At 41.4% G+C, this 15,255-nt stretch overlaps 1 protein-coding gene across 1 annotated transcript in view; it reads left to right on the top strand.

Annotated features, from left to right (window-relative positions):
• Positions 1–15,255, top strand: part of LOC126175414 (cholinesterase-like) — a 95,509-nt gene that overhangs the window by 32,346 nt on the left and 47,908 nt on the right. The window contains exons 5-6 of the mRNA XM_049922212.1: positions 10,856–11,058; positions 13,192–13,342. Of these exons, the coding sequence (XP_049778169.1) occupies positions 10,856–11,058; positions 13,192–13,342 (354 nt within the window). The remainder of the gene's footprint in view (positions 1–10,855; positions 11,059–13,191; positions 13,343–15,255) is intronic.

Raw genomic sequence — 15,255 nt, 5'->3', positions numbered from 1 at the left:
ACCGTAGCGGTCGCGCGGTTCCAGACTGAAGCGCCTAGAACGCAACAGGAAATATAGAAAACCGGCAAGGGGGAATGGAAAGGCTCAGTCTAGACACATAGGGGATCAGTGAAGTGAAATGAAATGAGGATAAGGATTTCCGGTCAGGCGAATATAGAATAATATGAACAAAGGCATATTGTGGTATAACAGAAGTAGTACTATGAGAACATTTTAATGGTAGGGCTGTTCTCATCAGATTCCATAACAAAACCAACGCCGACAACGATAGTTCAGGTATACATGCCAACGTCGCAAGCAGAAACGAAGCGATGCCAAAAGTATATTAGGATATTAAATGGATAATTCAATACGTAACCGGAAATTGTAATAATCGTCGGGGGATTGGAACACGATTCTAGGGAAGGAACAGAATACAGAATTACGGGCAGCTATGGGCTTGGCAGTAGTAATGATAGGGTAGAAGGACTAATTGAGTTCTGCAATAAATTTCAGAATCTGATAGAGATTGCTCTGTTCAAGAATCACAAGGGGAGAAGGTGTACTTGGAGAAGACACGGAGGCAGGGAAATATTCCAGCTAGATTACATCGTAGTCACACAGTGATTCCGAAATCAGATACGGCATTCTACGGTGTACACGGTTGCAGATATAGATTCAGGTCACGATTTACTAATGATGAAGATTAGTCTAAGGTTTAAGAGAGTTACCCGGAAGAATCAGTGAGGAAGGAAGAGTGATACTGAGGTGCTGACGACTGATGGGACACGTTTGCAGTTCGCTAATAATGTGAATACTGCGATAAGAAATACCAGAGTACACAGTTCTGTTGAAGAGTAGGGGACGTCTGAAAAGGGCAGTCACGGATGTTGGCCAGACATGCGTGCAAGGAAAGTAACTGCCAAGAAAGCTTCGGTAACAGAAGAAATATATCCACTGATACACAAAAGAAAGAAGAACAAAAATGTTAATGGAAAGAGGAGAATACAGCAATATAAGTCATTTAGGAATGAAATAGATAGAGGGCCAAGACAACAAAGACGAAATAGGTATAGGAAAGATGAGAAGAAATCTAAAAAGAAATCATCTTCGGGAAGACTGGGTCAGAATGCAGAAAAGACGAAACAGCCTTTGGTGAAATTAAAAGAACCAGCGATAGCGTTAAGAGTGCAGTGGGAATTCCACTGTTAACCGCAGAAGAGTTCTGTAGGAACAATGCAGTGAAGGCCTCTACGGAGAGGAGAATTTGTCTGATGACGTGACAGAAGAAGAAGTTGGTGTCAATATCGCAGGCATACGTGATCCAATGTCAGAATTAAAAAGACCTTTGGAAGAACTGATGTCAAATAAATCAGAAGAGACAGATAACATTCCATCGGAATTTCTAAAAGCTTTGGGGGAAGTGTGAGCTACACAACTATTCAGGTTGGTGCGTAGAATCTATGAGACTGGCGATATACCATACTACTTTTGGAAAAATGTCATTCATACAATTCCGAAGAACTAAAGGGTAGGTAAGGCGAGATTTATCTGACAGTCAGCATAACTGCTCATCCATCCAGGCTGCTGAGAAGAATAAAATAGAGAAGGATGAAAAAGAAAACTTAGGATCTGTTATATAACAATGAGCTTTGCTTTAGGAAAGTTAACGTCACCATAGAGGTAGTGTTGACATTGCGCTTGATAGTAGCAGTAAGGTTGAGGAATAATCGAGACTCCTTCACAGAATATGTCTATCTGGAAAAAGCATTCGACAATGTAAAATATAGCAAGATATTCGAAATACTGAGAAAAATAGGAATAAGCCATTAGGGAAAGACAGGCAATGAACAATGTGTACTAGAGCCAATAGGGGACAGTAAGATTGGAAGACAAAAAACGAAGAGGTCGGATTAACAATGATGTAGTAAGGGATGCAGTCTTTCGCTCTTACTACTTAACCTATTCGTCAAAGAAGCAGTGATGAAAATGAAACAGAGGATCAGGAGTGGAATAAATATTCTCCGTTAAATGATATCAATAAGTATCGCTGATGACATTACTATCTTCACCGAAAGTGAAGAAGAATTATAAGACAGGTTGGACAGAATTAGCTGTGTGATGAGTACAGAATGTGGACTGACAATAAAGCGGAAACATACAAAGGTGTTGAGATGTAGCAGGTATGAGAGTAGCGAGTAACTTAACATCAAAATTGATGATCACGAAATAGATGGAGGTATGGAATTCTGCTACGTAGGAAGCAAAATAACCCATGGAGGACGAAGCAAACAGGAAATAAAAAGCAGACTATCACAGGCGAAGAGGATGTTTCTGGTCCAGAGGAGTCTATTGGCATGAAATATACGCCTTTATTTTAGGAAGAAATTTCTGAGGCTGTATGTTTGCAGTACAGTATTACATGGCAGTAAATCATGGACAGTGTGATACGGGAAATAGAGAATCGAAGCGTCCGAGATGTGAATTGAAAACATAATAAATGACGTTCTTCACAGAATCGTGGAAGAGAGGAACACATGGAATACGCTAACAACAAGAAGGAATAGAGAGTTTGTTTATCTTCGCTAGTGTGAAACACATTTCTGCCGAATAAGTGCTCGTAGCACTTAAAGTATGGTATTCAGAGCCCATGTTTACTAACCAATTTTTTTCCAGTTTTGGTGCATACTGTCTCCTCCCAAAATATGGAAGCAAAGACCTTTCGGCTGAAGAGGTCCACCATCAGAGGTATCCGAACGCTTTTTGCTTATAACTTTATACTCGATCGTTTCCGAACGAGGGCCCCTTATAGCAAATGGGTACAGTTACCCTTCTCATCATCCGTGAAAGATCATAACATAGTCACGGAATCACCCTGCATGCTAAATAAACTCTGGAGAGGTTAGGGCACTCACTCCATTCTACGCATGCAAGTATAACAGAATCTAGAGTGCCATGGTATAGCCTGCATTGTCTGGCCATGATAATCAGCTGGATGTTACCCTTTGACAAACTAACGGTCTGTTTGTTTACCTTTCTAATCTTTTTCTTAGCAAAATTTGAAAATAAATTGTAAATAACCTTTAAGTTTCTTTTTATTTCGACTTTAACGTAACATCTCTTGTTAATGTTCTTTGAAAATAATAATTCGTTCCTGCTAATAGCAATAGGTAAACGTTAGCTTCCTTTCTTGGAAATAATGTATTCAACAATGATTTTAAGCTTGTAGCAAAATCAATTTGTTTTCTCAATGCGTAATCCCCATGACCTTGTGTTGGGTTAATCTTCTGGATAACGTATGATTACTGTCACGCTATTGTTTAAATTATGTGGTACTGCTGTAGCATCATCTTTGAAGTAATGTGGAGTTATATCTGATTCTCTTCGCTGGGCTCCGTAGCTTCCTTCACTACATAATAGGGTTTTGTACGTTGAAATCCTCTCACGCTTGCTATTGGTCTATAATTAAAGGGTTTCTTGATTGATATCTAGAAAGTAGAAGAGTGGACTCTACTGCAGAAATATACAACAGAAAAAACAATAATGTAGTTCGGGCCCTATAATTACCAATTACATACTCACAAACGAGCTGTTACTACCATGAGGCTACGTATCTAAATTTTATTCCTCATCACTACCACCATGATCCTGACATTTCCTCGGTTTCTTATGACCTCTTCATTTTGGTGTTAGAGGACTGTAGCAACAGTTACGCGGCTGCTTGGTTATTATGATGCTGCGACCTGTCTTCCCAAGAATGAAGACGGATATATTGTGTCGGTGGTGCGTCATTCCCTCTGGTGACGGCGTGTTACTCTTTCCCTGCGCGGCGCTATCGTTAGGATCGTTTCGTCATTCCGTATTCACTCAAAAATTATGCCAAACTTCTATGTTCTTGTTGTTGCCAGCAAGTCCATCTAACTGATCCAGTGTTCATGTTAACATTAGTTTTACACGTTTCAGTTAATTTTTTAAATGTTTTTACCTGTAATGTCATCATAATGATGTAGATAAAATAGGTTTCCTGAAGAAGGTCTTGCAAGTACAGGTTGTATTACAAATAAGTTAGGAAAAACTCTTCATAGCTGCTGCTGTTTTGTACGTTGCTGTACTTGTATTCATTTTGGTTTCATAAGTTGTACATTGTGACCCTATTCTCATCACCCTCGACAGAGCTTCTTCTTGGAATCTGCTGTGACATAGACAGTACGCTTTTTGTCATCACATACTTCAGGTAGTAGTTTGCCATCAGATTGTTTAGTAAATGCAACGTCTGTTCCTCTGATCGAGAAGCTACGACATTTGCTAATTGTGAGATAATTGCAAAAATTTTCTAAGTTGTCGTATCGTCCCCTCAGTGCATACCAAACTTCAAGCCGATGCTTGATTTCTGCCTTCGTCTGCTTTTCATAATTAGTCGCTGTTTCTGTGGAATGAAACCAGTTTGCTGTTAATTGATTTTAATTCCTAAACTACTCTGCTTTCAGTTTTGCCCCAAACTGCGTTCAGTTCGAGATGAATCTCACCTACATTCTCGTTGCATTTAGTTTCCCGTTGCACTACTTTAGAGCTTTATGTGACTTTTGACTATATTCTCTGTTTCAGAATCCCGTCTCTTGTGACTAGAATCATATTTTAATAATTAATTTAATAATGTGTTTATGTTTAAATGAACTCCATTGGATGCCATACACTTTATCTTGATTTCACGAGCTTCTAATGTCTGCTCAGCAATAGACGATTCTTTAAGCTCTGCACCATTTACCGATTTTTGCTGTGTTCACTTTCATTAATTAACTTTTAGATTTCTATATGGATTTCCGGTTTGAATGTAACTAATTTTTGATTGGTTTTCTTAGTAAACTTACTGATATTTTGATTGATGTATTGTATTTTAGTTGGGCCTGACTGATAGCTCATTTGTAACTCTTTGTTGTCTTTTCACGTTGCATATTGGAATCTTAGATGTATTTTTGTACACTTCCAACGCATTTTGACTCGTTGCACAGATATCCCTCTGGAACATTGTCAAATGATCTTGACTTTTAGTAGCACTTACATTTGATATTTTACTGTCGCTGTCCATATCGACTATATCTGCTGACACAGAAGCATGAGTTTAAAAAGTTATATTTGGGGAAACGTCAATAACGTCTTGCGAAATACCATGTGAAATGACATCAAACAGTTGTTCCTCTAGTTCACTGGCACCAACTTCGCAGTTCCGGAAGTATTTTTTGTGGTGATACTTCGTTTTGTAAGTCGGCGCGTGGTCATCACCATCTCTTCCTAGCAAGTACTGTACAAATCGGTTCCTCAAAACTACTAGTCTCATCATTCTAGATGATAATTATTTGTAAAATTTAACAAAAATGCAAAGTACAACAACAACCTAACTGCCTACAAGTTGCAACTCTAAAACACATTGCGCTATAAACAGACATAGCGCTATATTACAAGTGCTGTATATTGCTGTTGACACTAAATAAATGCTATGTTTACTGTAGTTTCTCTCTGTTTAGGGCCTCGGAAAACTGTGGAAGCTGTGGCAACGTGTAGTGGAGGGAGCCGGAAGCCTGTTTAATGTGACAGACAGGAAACAAAAGGTGGCGACTCTAATGGACTGTCTGCAGCTTGTGATTTGGGAAGCAGCGGAACTCTTGTTCCATAAACAAAATGCGCGACTCGTAGAAATATTGCTGTGAAGCGAGTTTCTTTTCCTTGGCAGTCAGTTCACATGAGTATTTCACGTAAATTTCCGTTTCGAAACGTTCGACATATGTGACTTTCATTGTCACATCAGCATCACTTAAGTTTATCAGCGTGTTACAACACATTCTCTTTCAAATTACTGGTTTTAAGATCGCTGTTTCTCGCTAGTAAACTCACAGCTTTGTACTATGCCTTGGCGTTAGAATTTTATCAATCACACAAACCAATAAGGTTCAATTGGTTCAAATGGCTCTGAGCACTATGGGACTTAACATCTGAGGTCATCAGTCACCTGGAACTTAGAACTACTTAAACCTAACTAACCTATGGACATCACACATATCCATGCACGAGGCAGGATTCGAACCTGTGACCGTAGCAGTCGCGCGGTTCCGGAATGTAGCGCCTAGAACCGTTCGGCCACCGCGGCTGGCAACAAATAACGAAGGCGCATATCAAAAATTCATTATTATCGATCTTTGGATAGACTGAAAACATCAGCTAAATTAGTTGCAAATAGAGGTTTATTGGAACCTTTTGCCTAGGTTTCAACAATATGAAAATTTTCGTCTTCAGATGGTGTAATGAACCCTAAAAATTAAATTAATCATTACCAAACTATTTTAAACACAGCAAAATAATAACTGTAGGCAAATGATCATATAATATGTGTGTGCACTTGTTACATCAGACGCTCATTGTGTACACTGAATAAAGCCAAACGGCTCTTGCCATATTCGTTTTCCATCTTAAGAACACAAAGATGGATGTCGAATATAACAACAGCCGTTTAGCTTTATTCAGTGTACATAATCAGCATATGATCTAAAAAGTGAGTACTTCAAATATGTGACAGGAGGGTAACACCGAAACACTAATAACCAAGGAAAAAAGTACAGAAAAGGAGCATGTAATGATGCGATGAGCTGTACATTTCTCAAAAATCTTGAAATAAATCTTTTAATTTCACTGAGGTGACTAAAGTAATGAACTAGCAATATGCACATGTGCGATGGCTGGTTGTACCGCGTGCACAAGGCACAAAAGGGCGGTGAATTGGTGGAGCTCTCATTTATGCTCACGAGATGTTGTTATGGTGACACGACGGGAATTAACAGACACTGAACATGGAATGGCAGTTGGAGCTAGACGAATGGGAGATTCCATTTCGTAAAATGGTTGAGGAACTCAGTATTCCGAGATCCGCAGTCTCAAGACTATGCCTACAACACCAAATTTCAGGCATTATCTCTCCCCACGGACAACGCAGTGGCCGGTGGCCTTCACTTAACGACCGAGAGAAGCGGCGTTTGCATAGAGTTTTCAGTGCTAATAGACAAATAACGGCCGGCCGGAGTGGCCATGCGGTTCTAGGCGCTACAGTCTGGAACCGACCGCCCGCTACGGTCGCAGGTTCGAATCCTGCCTCGGGCATGGATGTGTGTGATGTCCTTTGGTTAGTTAGGTTTAATTAGTTCTAAGTTCTAGGCGACTGAAGACCTCAGAAGTTAAGTCCCATAGTGCTCAGAGCCATTTGAACCATTTGACAAATAACACTGCGTGAACTAACCGTAGAAATGAATGTGGGACTTAAGACAAACTTACCTGAGGACAGTGTGGCAAAATTTGGCTTTAATGCGCCGTGGTAGCAGACGACCGACGCGATTGCCTTTGTTAATAGCACGACATGGGCTGCAGCGCCTTTCCTGGCCTCGTGACCATATTGGATGGACCCTAGGCGACTGGAAAACTGTGACCTCAGCTGAATCTCGATGTCAGTTGGTAAGAGCTGATGGTAGGATTCGAGAGTGGCTCTGACCCACGAAACCATGGATGTAAGTTGTCAACAAGTCACAGTGAAAGCTGGTGGTATAGGCTGTAATTATATGGAATGACTGGGTCCGCTGGTCCAACTAAACCGATCAATGACTGGAAATCGCTATGCCCGACTACTTGGAGACCATCCCCATTGTTAGAACTGTTTAACCGGACACCAGCAAGGAATCGATTTGTGCCGAGTACAACAGACCATTTTTCTCGTTACATGGAGATAGTGGCGAGTTTGGACCAGAAAGCAGTCACAGTCATGCAAGCATTAGTGAATAGATCGTTATTGAAGTTTGGGATGCAAGAGACGAGAATAATGGATCAAGAGAAGTTTGGGAAGCAAGATAATAACGGATCAAGAAATGAACTTCATGTCAGACCTGATGAAGGACTTGTGTACTTCATGCTCAGTTAAACAGAAGGACGGAGCGGATTCGTCGATCAAGAGGACGCTTAGTTATAATGTCAACTCCCCCCATATAGACAGGGATATGTGTTTATCTTTTGTGCTGAGTGCTTATAATTCGAAAGTGCAGTCGAGCACAGTGCTGTACCAGCACAGGGTTCACACCATTAGAGGCGGTGTATAGTAAAACGATGACATCGCCATACGATCTGATTAAGCAGAAATGGTGCAGGAGTGGAGAGTGGGTCTGAGAGTTTACGAGAACTGTGAGAGGAGTTTGGAAGAGAGTCCAAAATACAAACACCAAAGCAATGGAGATACAGGATAGTGCAGCAAAGCGCACATGAACTTTACCTTAATACAATGTGAGTCAGTCGTGGGTGCTGTTGTGAATCCATATACTACGAAAGAGAGCAAAAAAAGAGCTTTTCACACAATACCAGGGCTTGAGCCAAGAGACTGAAACCACGTCACCTGTGAATGTGAAGCTACAGTTATCAATAACGTCAACGATCGTACATGTCTGACCCTTACGGCCATTCAAGAGTGCAGCAGAATAGATCTGAGGGGGAATGTCGGTAAGACCAAAGAAGAGAGTAAAAGACAAAGAGGAAAGTGAACAACAGGAAAAGGAAGACCTGTACTTTAATTCCTAGGAGGCAGTCAATGGTTGTATTATTATTCTTGCAACCGTACTGTGTAAATCGTTTTGGGTAGGATCATATGTGCAAGTTATGGTAAGGATTATCTTGAATTATTGTGTGAGAGATGCTGATCGGAGACAACATGTTTCTAGGAGGAGGGGAATGGTAATGGTTCCAGTCCTCAGAGCGACATTCAGCGAGGGTGAGGAAGTGAGGATGCCAGTTTTGGCAGTGTTGTACCTCTTCTCCTGGAACAATCACCTGGATGGAGGAGTTTCATTATCAGGCAGCATGTTGTGGTATCAACTAGCCACAAGTGGACATTGTTCGCTATTTAGTCTGTGGGAACTACAAAACGAATTAAAGGGCTTGGAAGAGGTACTCTCGGGTTTGAAACAGTTAACGAGCAGTAATGGAGCACTTAATGATGTGTCAAATCGTTAAAAGAAGTCGTTCGTGGCATGTGCGTGATTGAGGAAGCAAATGCATGCAGCAGTAGGGGGTAGCGCCACATGAACTGCTGATGGAGAGAAAGGGATGCATAGATGCCAGAGCAGCGGATGCAGATGTCGGAAGTGAGCTAAATAGGACAGTGGAAGGCGCGAGAGCAGATTGTGAGTTTGGAGAGCGGCATGCTGAATAACACATGTATGCGTCGACTACTAATTAGAGTGGTAATGGACTATGGCAGAGCATCAGCTAGAATTCTAAACCAGTATTTGGAGGTCGTCCAAACACTAATGCAAGTGGTGGATTTGAGAATAAATTTAACATTACTTCTGCAGTCAGTAGGGAATACCGTAGTATTTGAGATGTAAGAGTGGCGTTAAAGGGCTTCCAAGAAGCTAATCATGACAGAATTCATGGATAATTGGGTCTGATCCTATTGTCACCTGAGCAACATCTGGATAGACTGAGGAAAGTACAGCAAGAACTACCGCCACAACTGCAGTTTATAGCCGAGCCTAACAGTCAAAACGTGACTTCCTACAGTCATTGAGCAACTGTGGAACGCAGCATGAATGCAGCCAGTTGTGCACGTTATGAAAGTTTCCAGTGGTGGAAAACATGCATTCTATAATAATGCATGACATCACCAACAACTTTAATCTTTGCACAATTCAGTGCACCCTTAAAACATACGGACACAGAGTCTTATTCATTTACTTTACGACGATTCCTCGGCCTAAGAACCAACGGCATTGTAGACACATAGTAAGATGTAGCACGATCTCTGTAAGGTTAAAATTTAGTGGGAAAGTTTATGCAAATGAAGGAGTTTTGTTACTGATAGCAGAAAATAGGAATCAGCAGACACCAGTGACCGAGGGAGAGATACAGTAGTGTCAAAGTGGGGTGGTCACCATATATTCTGCACTTGAGATCCAGACGGGAGAAAGGGCATTTGCCATGCATATGTTCACGGGCAAAACAGAGGGTCAACCATGTCAAAAGGAGGTGATGAAACCGAACCTATACTTCCAGCGAGCAGTTCTACGTTGGGTGTACACATTGTATGACAATGTAACTGTGGCGGAGAACTGGTATGAACGATGTAAGCCCACACGAGGAAGATACTTAGGGCTAAGAGGTTGTGGGTTATTAATTAACGGAATCATGTGTGACATTATGGGGCCAACATTTCATTTACCAGCTACAGCGACGGGAGCTGTTCTTTTAAATATAACACAACTGCATCTATATTGACCAGACAAACCTTTGGTTTCCTAAACAAAACATCACCTTCCGAAATGATACCTAGGAACCAAGTGTACATCATTCACTGAATCAGAGGCAAATCACGGCAGAGAAACTACTGTAGCATGTAGAACAGGAATGGAATGATAGATTATGGGTGACCCTGACCTTCAGTGTCACTATTCCCACCACCATTGTGAGTCTGATTTTGCTTTGCATAGCTTTTATTTATTTGACACAGCGACGCGTTCAAGAGCCCGATTCATTAGTGGTACAGGTTCGAGTGAACTGGATCACCCTTGCATGGGATAGCCAGTATTTTTCTAAAACATGAATTCGTTACACTTTAGGAAGACTAGAAGCATATAAAAAGCCGTGTAGGGACGAAGATGTGGCAGTGTGGTGAGATACAATAGTTGTATTGAATAACTATCTACTTTCCTAATGTCTTAAGAGTAGCGTCACTTCGTGCCTACTTTCTGTAAGCCAGAAGGAAGGTGAATAGCTCACATTCTTCTGACTGCACTGCTTACGGACCTTTTTACCAGCGTAGACCCTAAATTACAGAGTGCAATTCTTCATTTTGCAGGTCTATTCTCACGAGCCATCATTCAGAGTGGAAACTTCATCACCGTACGTCCGCGCACAATTGAAGAAGCTCGGACTCATACTCTTAGACTAGGGGCCGCACTCGGCTACACAACGAATGATTCGCAACAGCTGCTCGACTTCCTACAATCTGTGAACTCTACTGATCTTCTGGTAGACGATTCACTCATCCAGACAGATGAGGTATGTAGAATCGCCGCTTCTTCTATTTAATAGTGTTGATTTTGGAATAAAATTACCGGTTTTGGCTGTGCAATAGCCATCTTCAGAATCTGGAACGGAAGTAAAATAAAATACATTACTAGTTATTACACTAACAGATTATAGTAAAAACACGATACAGCTTTCATTCTGCTGCACTGTAACAAGTCGTAACATGTAAAAATGGCAGGATTCAAATCTGTCACGCGTACTTCAGCCAGTTATACAGGGTGTTACAAAAAGGTACGGCCAAACTTTCAGGAAACATACCTCACACACAAAGAAAGAAAATATGTTATGTGGATATGTGTCCGGAAACGCTTACTTTTCATGTTAGAGCTCATTTTATTACTTCTCTTCAAGTCACATAAATCATGGAATGGAAACACACAACAACAGAACGTACCAGCGTGACTTCAAACACTTTGTTACAGGAAATGTTCAAAATGTCCTCCGTTAGCGAGGATACATGCATCCACCCTCCGTCGCAAAGAATCCCTGACGCGCTGATGCAGCCCTGGAGAATGGCGTATTGTATCACAGCCGTCCACAATACGAGCACGAAGAGTCTCTACATTTGATACCGGGGGTAAGAGCTTTCAAATGCCCCCATAAATGAAAGTCAAGAGTGTTGAGGTTAGGAGAGCGTGGAGGTCATGGAATTGGTCCTCACCGAATCTGTTGATGAGAGGGGTACGAACACTTCAGCTGAAATGTGCAGGAACTCCGTCGTGCATGAACCACATGTTGTGTCGTACTTGTAAAGACACATGTTCTAGCAGCACAGGTAGAGTATCCCGTATGAAATCATGATAACGTGCTCCATTGAGCGTAGGTGGAAGCGTAGGTGACGAAACTAAAATGAGCTCTAACATGGAAATTAAGCGTTTCCGGACACATGTCCACATAACATCTTTTCTTTATTTCTGTGTGAGGAATGTTTCCTGAAAGTTTGGCCGTACCTTTTTGTAACACCCTGTATATGGGATGCAAAGCTATCCAAGACTTTATTGATTCATGCATAATGAACAAATAATCTTACAAAGTAATTAAAATGAATTCCATTTAAAAGCACAGTTTTTTAAAAATATTCTAATCGTATGAAAAGAAATATTTTTAGAAATGTTTAACCAAATGAAAAATGTAATCGTCTGCTGACATACTGAAGCTGATCAGAATTTAACGAAGTGTTCAAAGAACATAAATTGAGTACAGAAATCATTCTAAAATTGAATAAATTGTGGTGGCTGTAAAATTAGTCTTATAAAGACGGAAGACGATTACACTTCGGTAATACGTATAACGTCCTGTTTCTCATATTTTATTTTATGTTTTGGTTAGAACAGCAAGTAATTAAAATGAAAATTAAATTGGAACGGACGTAAATTAAATAAACGAAGTCTTATATAAGAGTGTTTCAATAAAATATATAACAAATAGCATAATTTTTAGTGAAAAGTTAGTGAAGGGCAGCGGTCGTTGCTAGATGGCATAGGGCGGTTAACGGTAACACTTCTCAATAGGAACTCAAATGTGACGAAATGATTTCTTCAAAGACAGTAACCTAGTGTGGAGTAATTTCTTGAGTCACAACACCTATTAACACACAGAGCTGACCTACGACAAGTCTGTTTCCTCAGCTTCTTAAACATGATCGTATGACTAATGCCTGACAGCTCATAGTATGTCCTGACATCTGCTACTGCGTAGTACTAATTTTTCTTGATCTACTTATAATCTGTGCAACAATGACATGAAGTTGTTCCCAGCCAGCAGGGAAAACCAAATGCAAGCGTAAACTCAAATGTTAACCAGTGACCTGATGGAGAAAAACATTACCCAGCGTCCAGATTCCTTGTATTTCCGAATAATTAGATGCAATAAACACTCTCTATAATCAAACAAGCGCATTCGTGCTACTGATTGTTTCTACATGACAAAATTGTCTTAGTAACACGTGAGTAACGATAAGTAACATTTGCTGCTAAGCAGAGCTTTGACAAATCTCTTAAGTTTATAGAATGCCGATAGGTAACTGGCACTGGTCATGGTGTCCAACAACAGTTCATTCTCTAAGATTTTAAATGAGAACTACAATTTGGTTTTCGGTTTTAGGAGAAGAAACACATTATTAGCGTTCTCTGGGCGCCAAACATCGAGCCCGACATGGAGGGTGCTTTCCTCTCTGACTCCCCTATCCAGATGCTCATCGACGGCCGTTTCAGCAAAGTGCCCGTCATGACAGGCACTACTTCTGCGGAGTCCGGTACGTATTCTGTGCATGATTTATCTCAACAGCTTTAGCTGACAAAGCATCTGCTGCCCTACCTGTGCGTTATTGATCAGTGTTGGACGAGTATTAAACTCACGTAGGAAACGTAGCCGGGAAAGGCAGTACATTATTTTTATACTATGAGACATGAAAAATCTACCGAGTCTTAAATGTCTTTTGAGGTGACTCAGCATCATTCCAGGTATTATGGGACTTACAGCAAGGTTATCGGCCTAGTACATTAATGCTTACACACTTACTAGTTCTAAATAAACCACGGATTATAATACATTTGTCACCAACAGTATCGTCCCCTTAATAAAGCAGGATGAACGATGTAATCTATTTAATAATTTTCGGTCAGTATTATGCGTTCCTTAAAAGTCCCCTTCTGAAATTGGATCATCATTCCTAAAAGCCAACTTAAATACACAATGCACCTGAGAGCAAAGGGCTCAAAATATACACCATATATTCACAATAATTAGATATATATTGGATAGTACGTGAAACAGATATAAAGAGATCGAATGCACATCGACGCAGGTACACTACTGGCCATTAAAATTGCTACACCACGAAGATAACGTGCTACAGACGCGAAATTAAACCGACAGGAAGAAGATGCTGTGATATGCAAATGATTACCTTTTCAGAGCATTCACACAAGGTTGGCGCCAGTGGCGACACCTACAACGTGCTGACATGAGGAAAGTTTCCAACCGATTTCTCATACACAAACAGCAGTTGACCGGCGTTGCCTGGTGAAACGTTGTTGTGATGCCTCGTGTAAGGAGGAGAAATGCGTACCATCACTTTGAAAAAGGTCGGATTGTAGCCGATCGCGATTGCGGTTTATCGTATCGCGACATTGCTGCTCGCGTTGGTCGAGATCCAATGACTGTTAGCAGAATATGGAATCGGTGGGTTCAGGAGGGTAATACGAAGCGCCGTGCTGGATCCACACGGAATTGTATCACTAGCAGTCGAGATAACAGGCATCTTATCCGCATGACTGTAACGGATCGTGCAGCCACATCTCGATCCCTGAGTCAACAGATGGGGACGTCTGCAAGACGACAACCATCTGCACGAACAGTTCGACGACGTTTGCAGCAGCATGGACTATCAGCTCGGAGACCATGGCTGCGGTTACCCTTGACGCTGCATCACAGACAGGAGCGCCTGCGATGGTGTTTTCAAAGACGAATCTGAGTGCACGAATGGCGAAACGTCATTTTTTCAGATGAATCCTGGTTCTGATTACTGCATCATGATGGTCGCATCCGTGTTTGGCGACATCTCGGTGAACGCACATTGGAAGCGTGTATTCGTCATCGCCATACTGGCGTATCACCCGGCGTGATGGTATGGGGTGCCATTGGTTACACGTCTCGGTCACCTCTTATTCGCATTGACGGCACTTTGGACAGTGGACGTTACATTTCAGATGTGTTACGACCCGTGGCTCTACCCTTCATTCGATCCCTGCGAAACCCTACATTTCAGCAGGATAATGCACGACCGCATGCTGCAGGTCCTGTACGTGTCTTTCTGGATACAGAAAATGTTCGACTGCTGCCGTGGCCACCACATTCTCCAGATCTCTCACCAATTGAAAACGCCTGGTCAATGGTGGCCGAGCAACTGGTTCGTCACAATACGCCAGTCACTACTCATGATGAACTGTGGTATCGTGTTGATGCTGCATGGGCAGCTATACCTGTACACGCCACCCAAACTCTGTTTGACTCAATGTCCAGGCGTATCAAGGCCGTTATTACGGTCAGAGGTGGTTGTTCTGGGTACTGATTTCTCAGGATCTATGCACTCAATTTGCGTGAAAATGTAATCACATGTCAGTTCTAGTATAATATATTTGTCCAATGGATACCCGTTTATCATCC

Source organism: Schistocerca cancellata, chromosome 3 (genome assembly GCF_023864275.1).
Source record: "Schistocerca cancellata isolate TAMUIC-IGC-003103 chromosome 3, iqSchCanc2.1, whole genome shotgun sequence".
Classification (NCBI taxonomy): Eukaryota; Metazoa; Arthropoda; class Insecta; order Orthoptera; family Acrididae; genus Schistocerca; species Schistocerca cancellata.
This window is presented reverse-complemented; position numbering and strand designations above follow the sequence as displayed.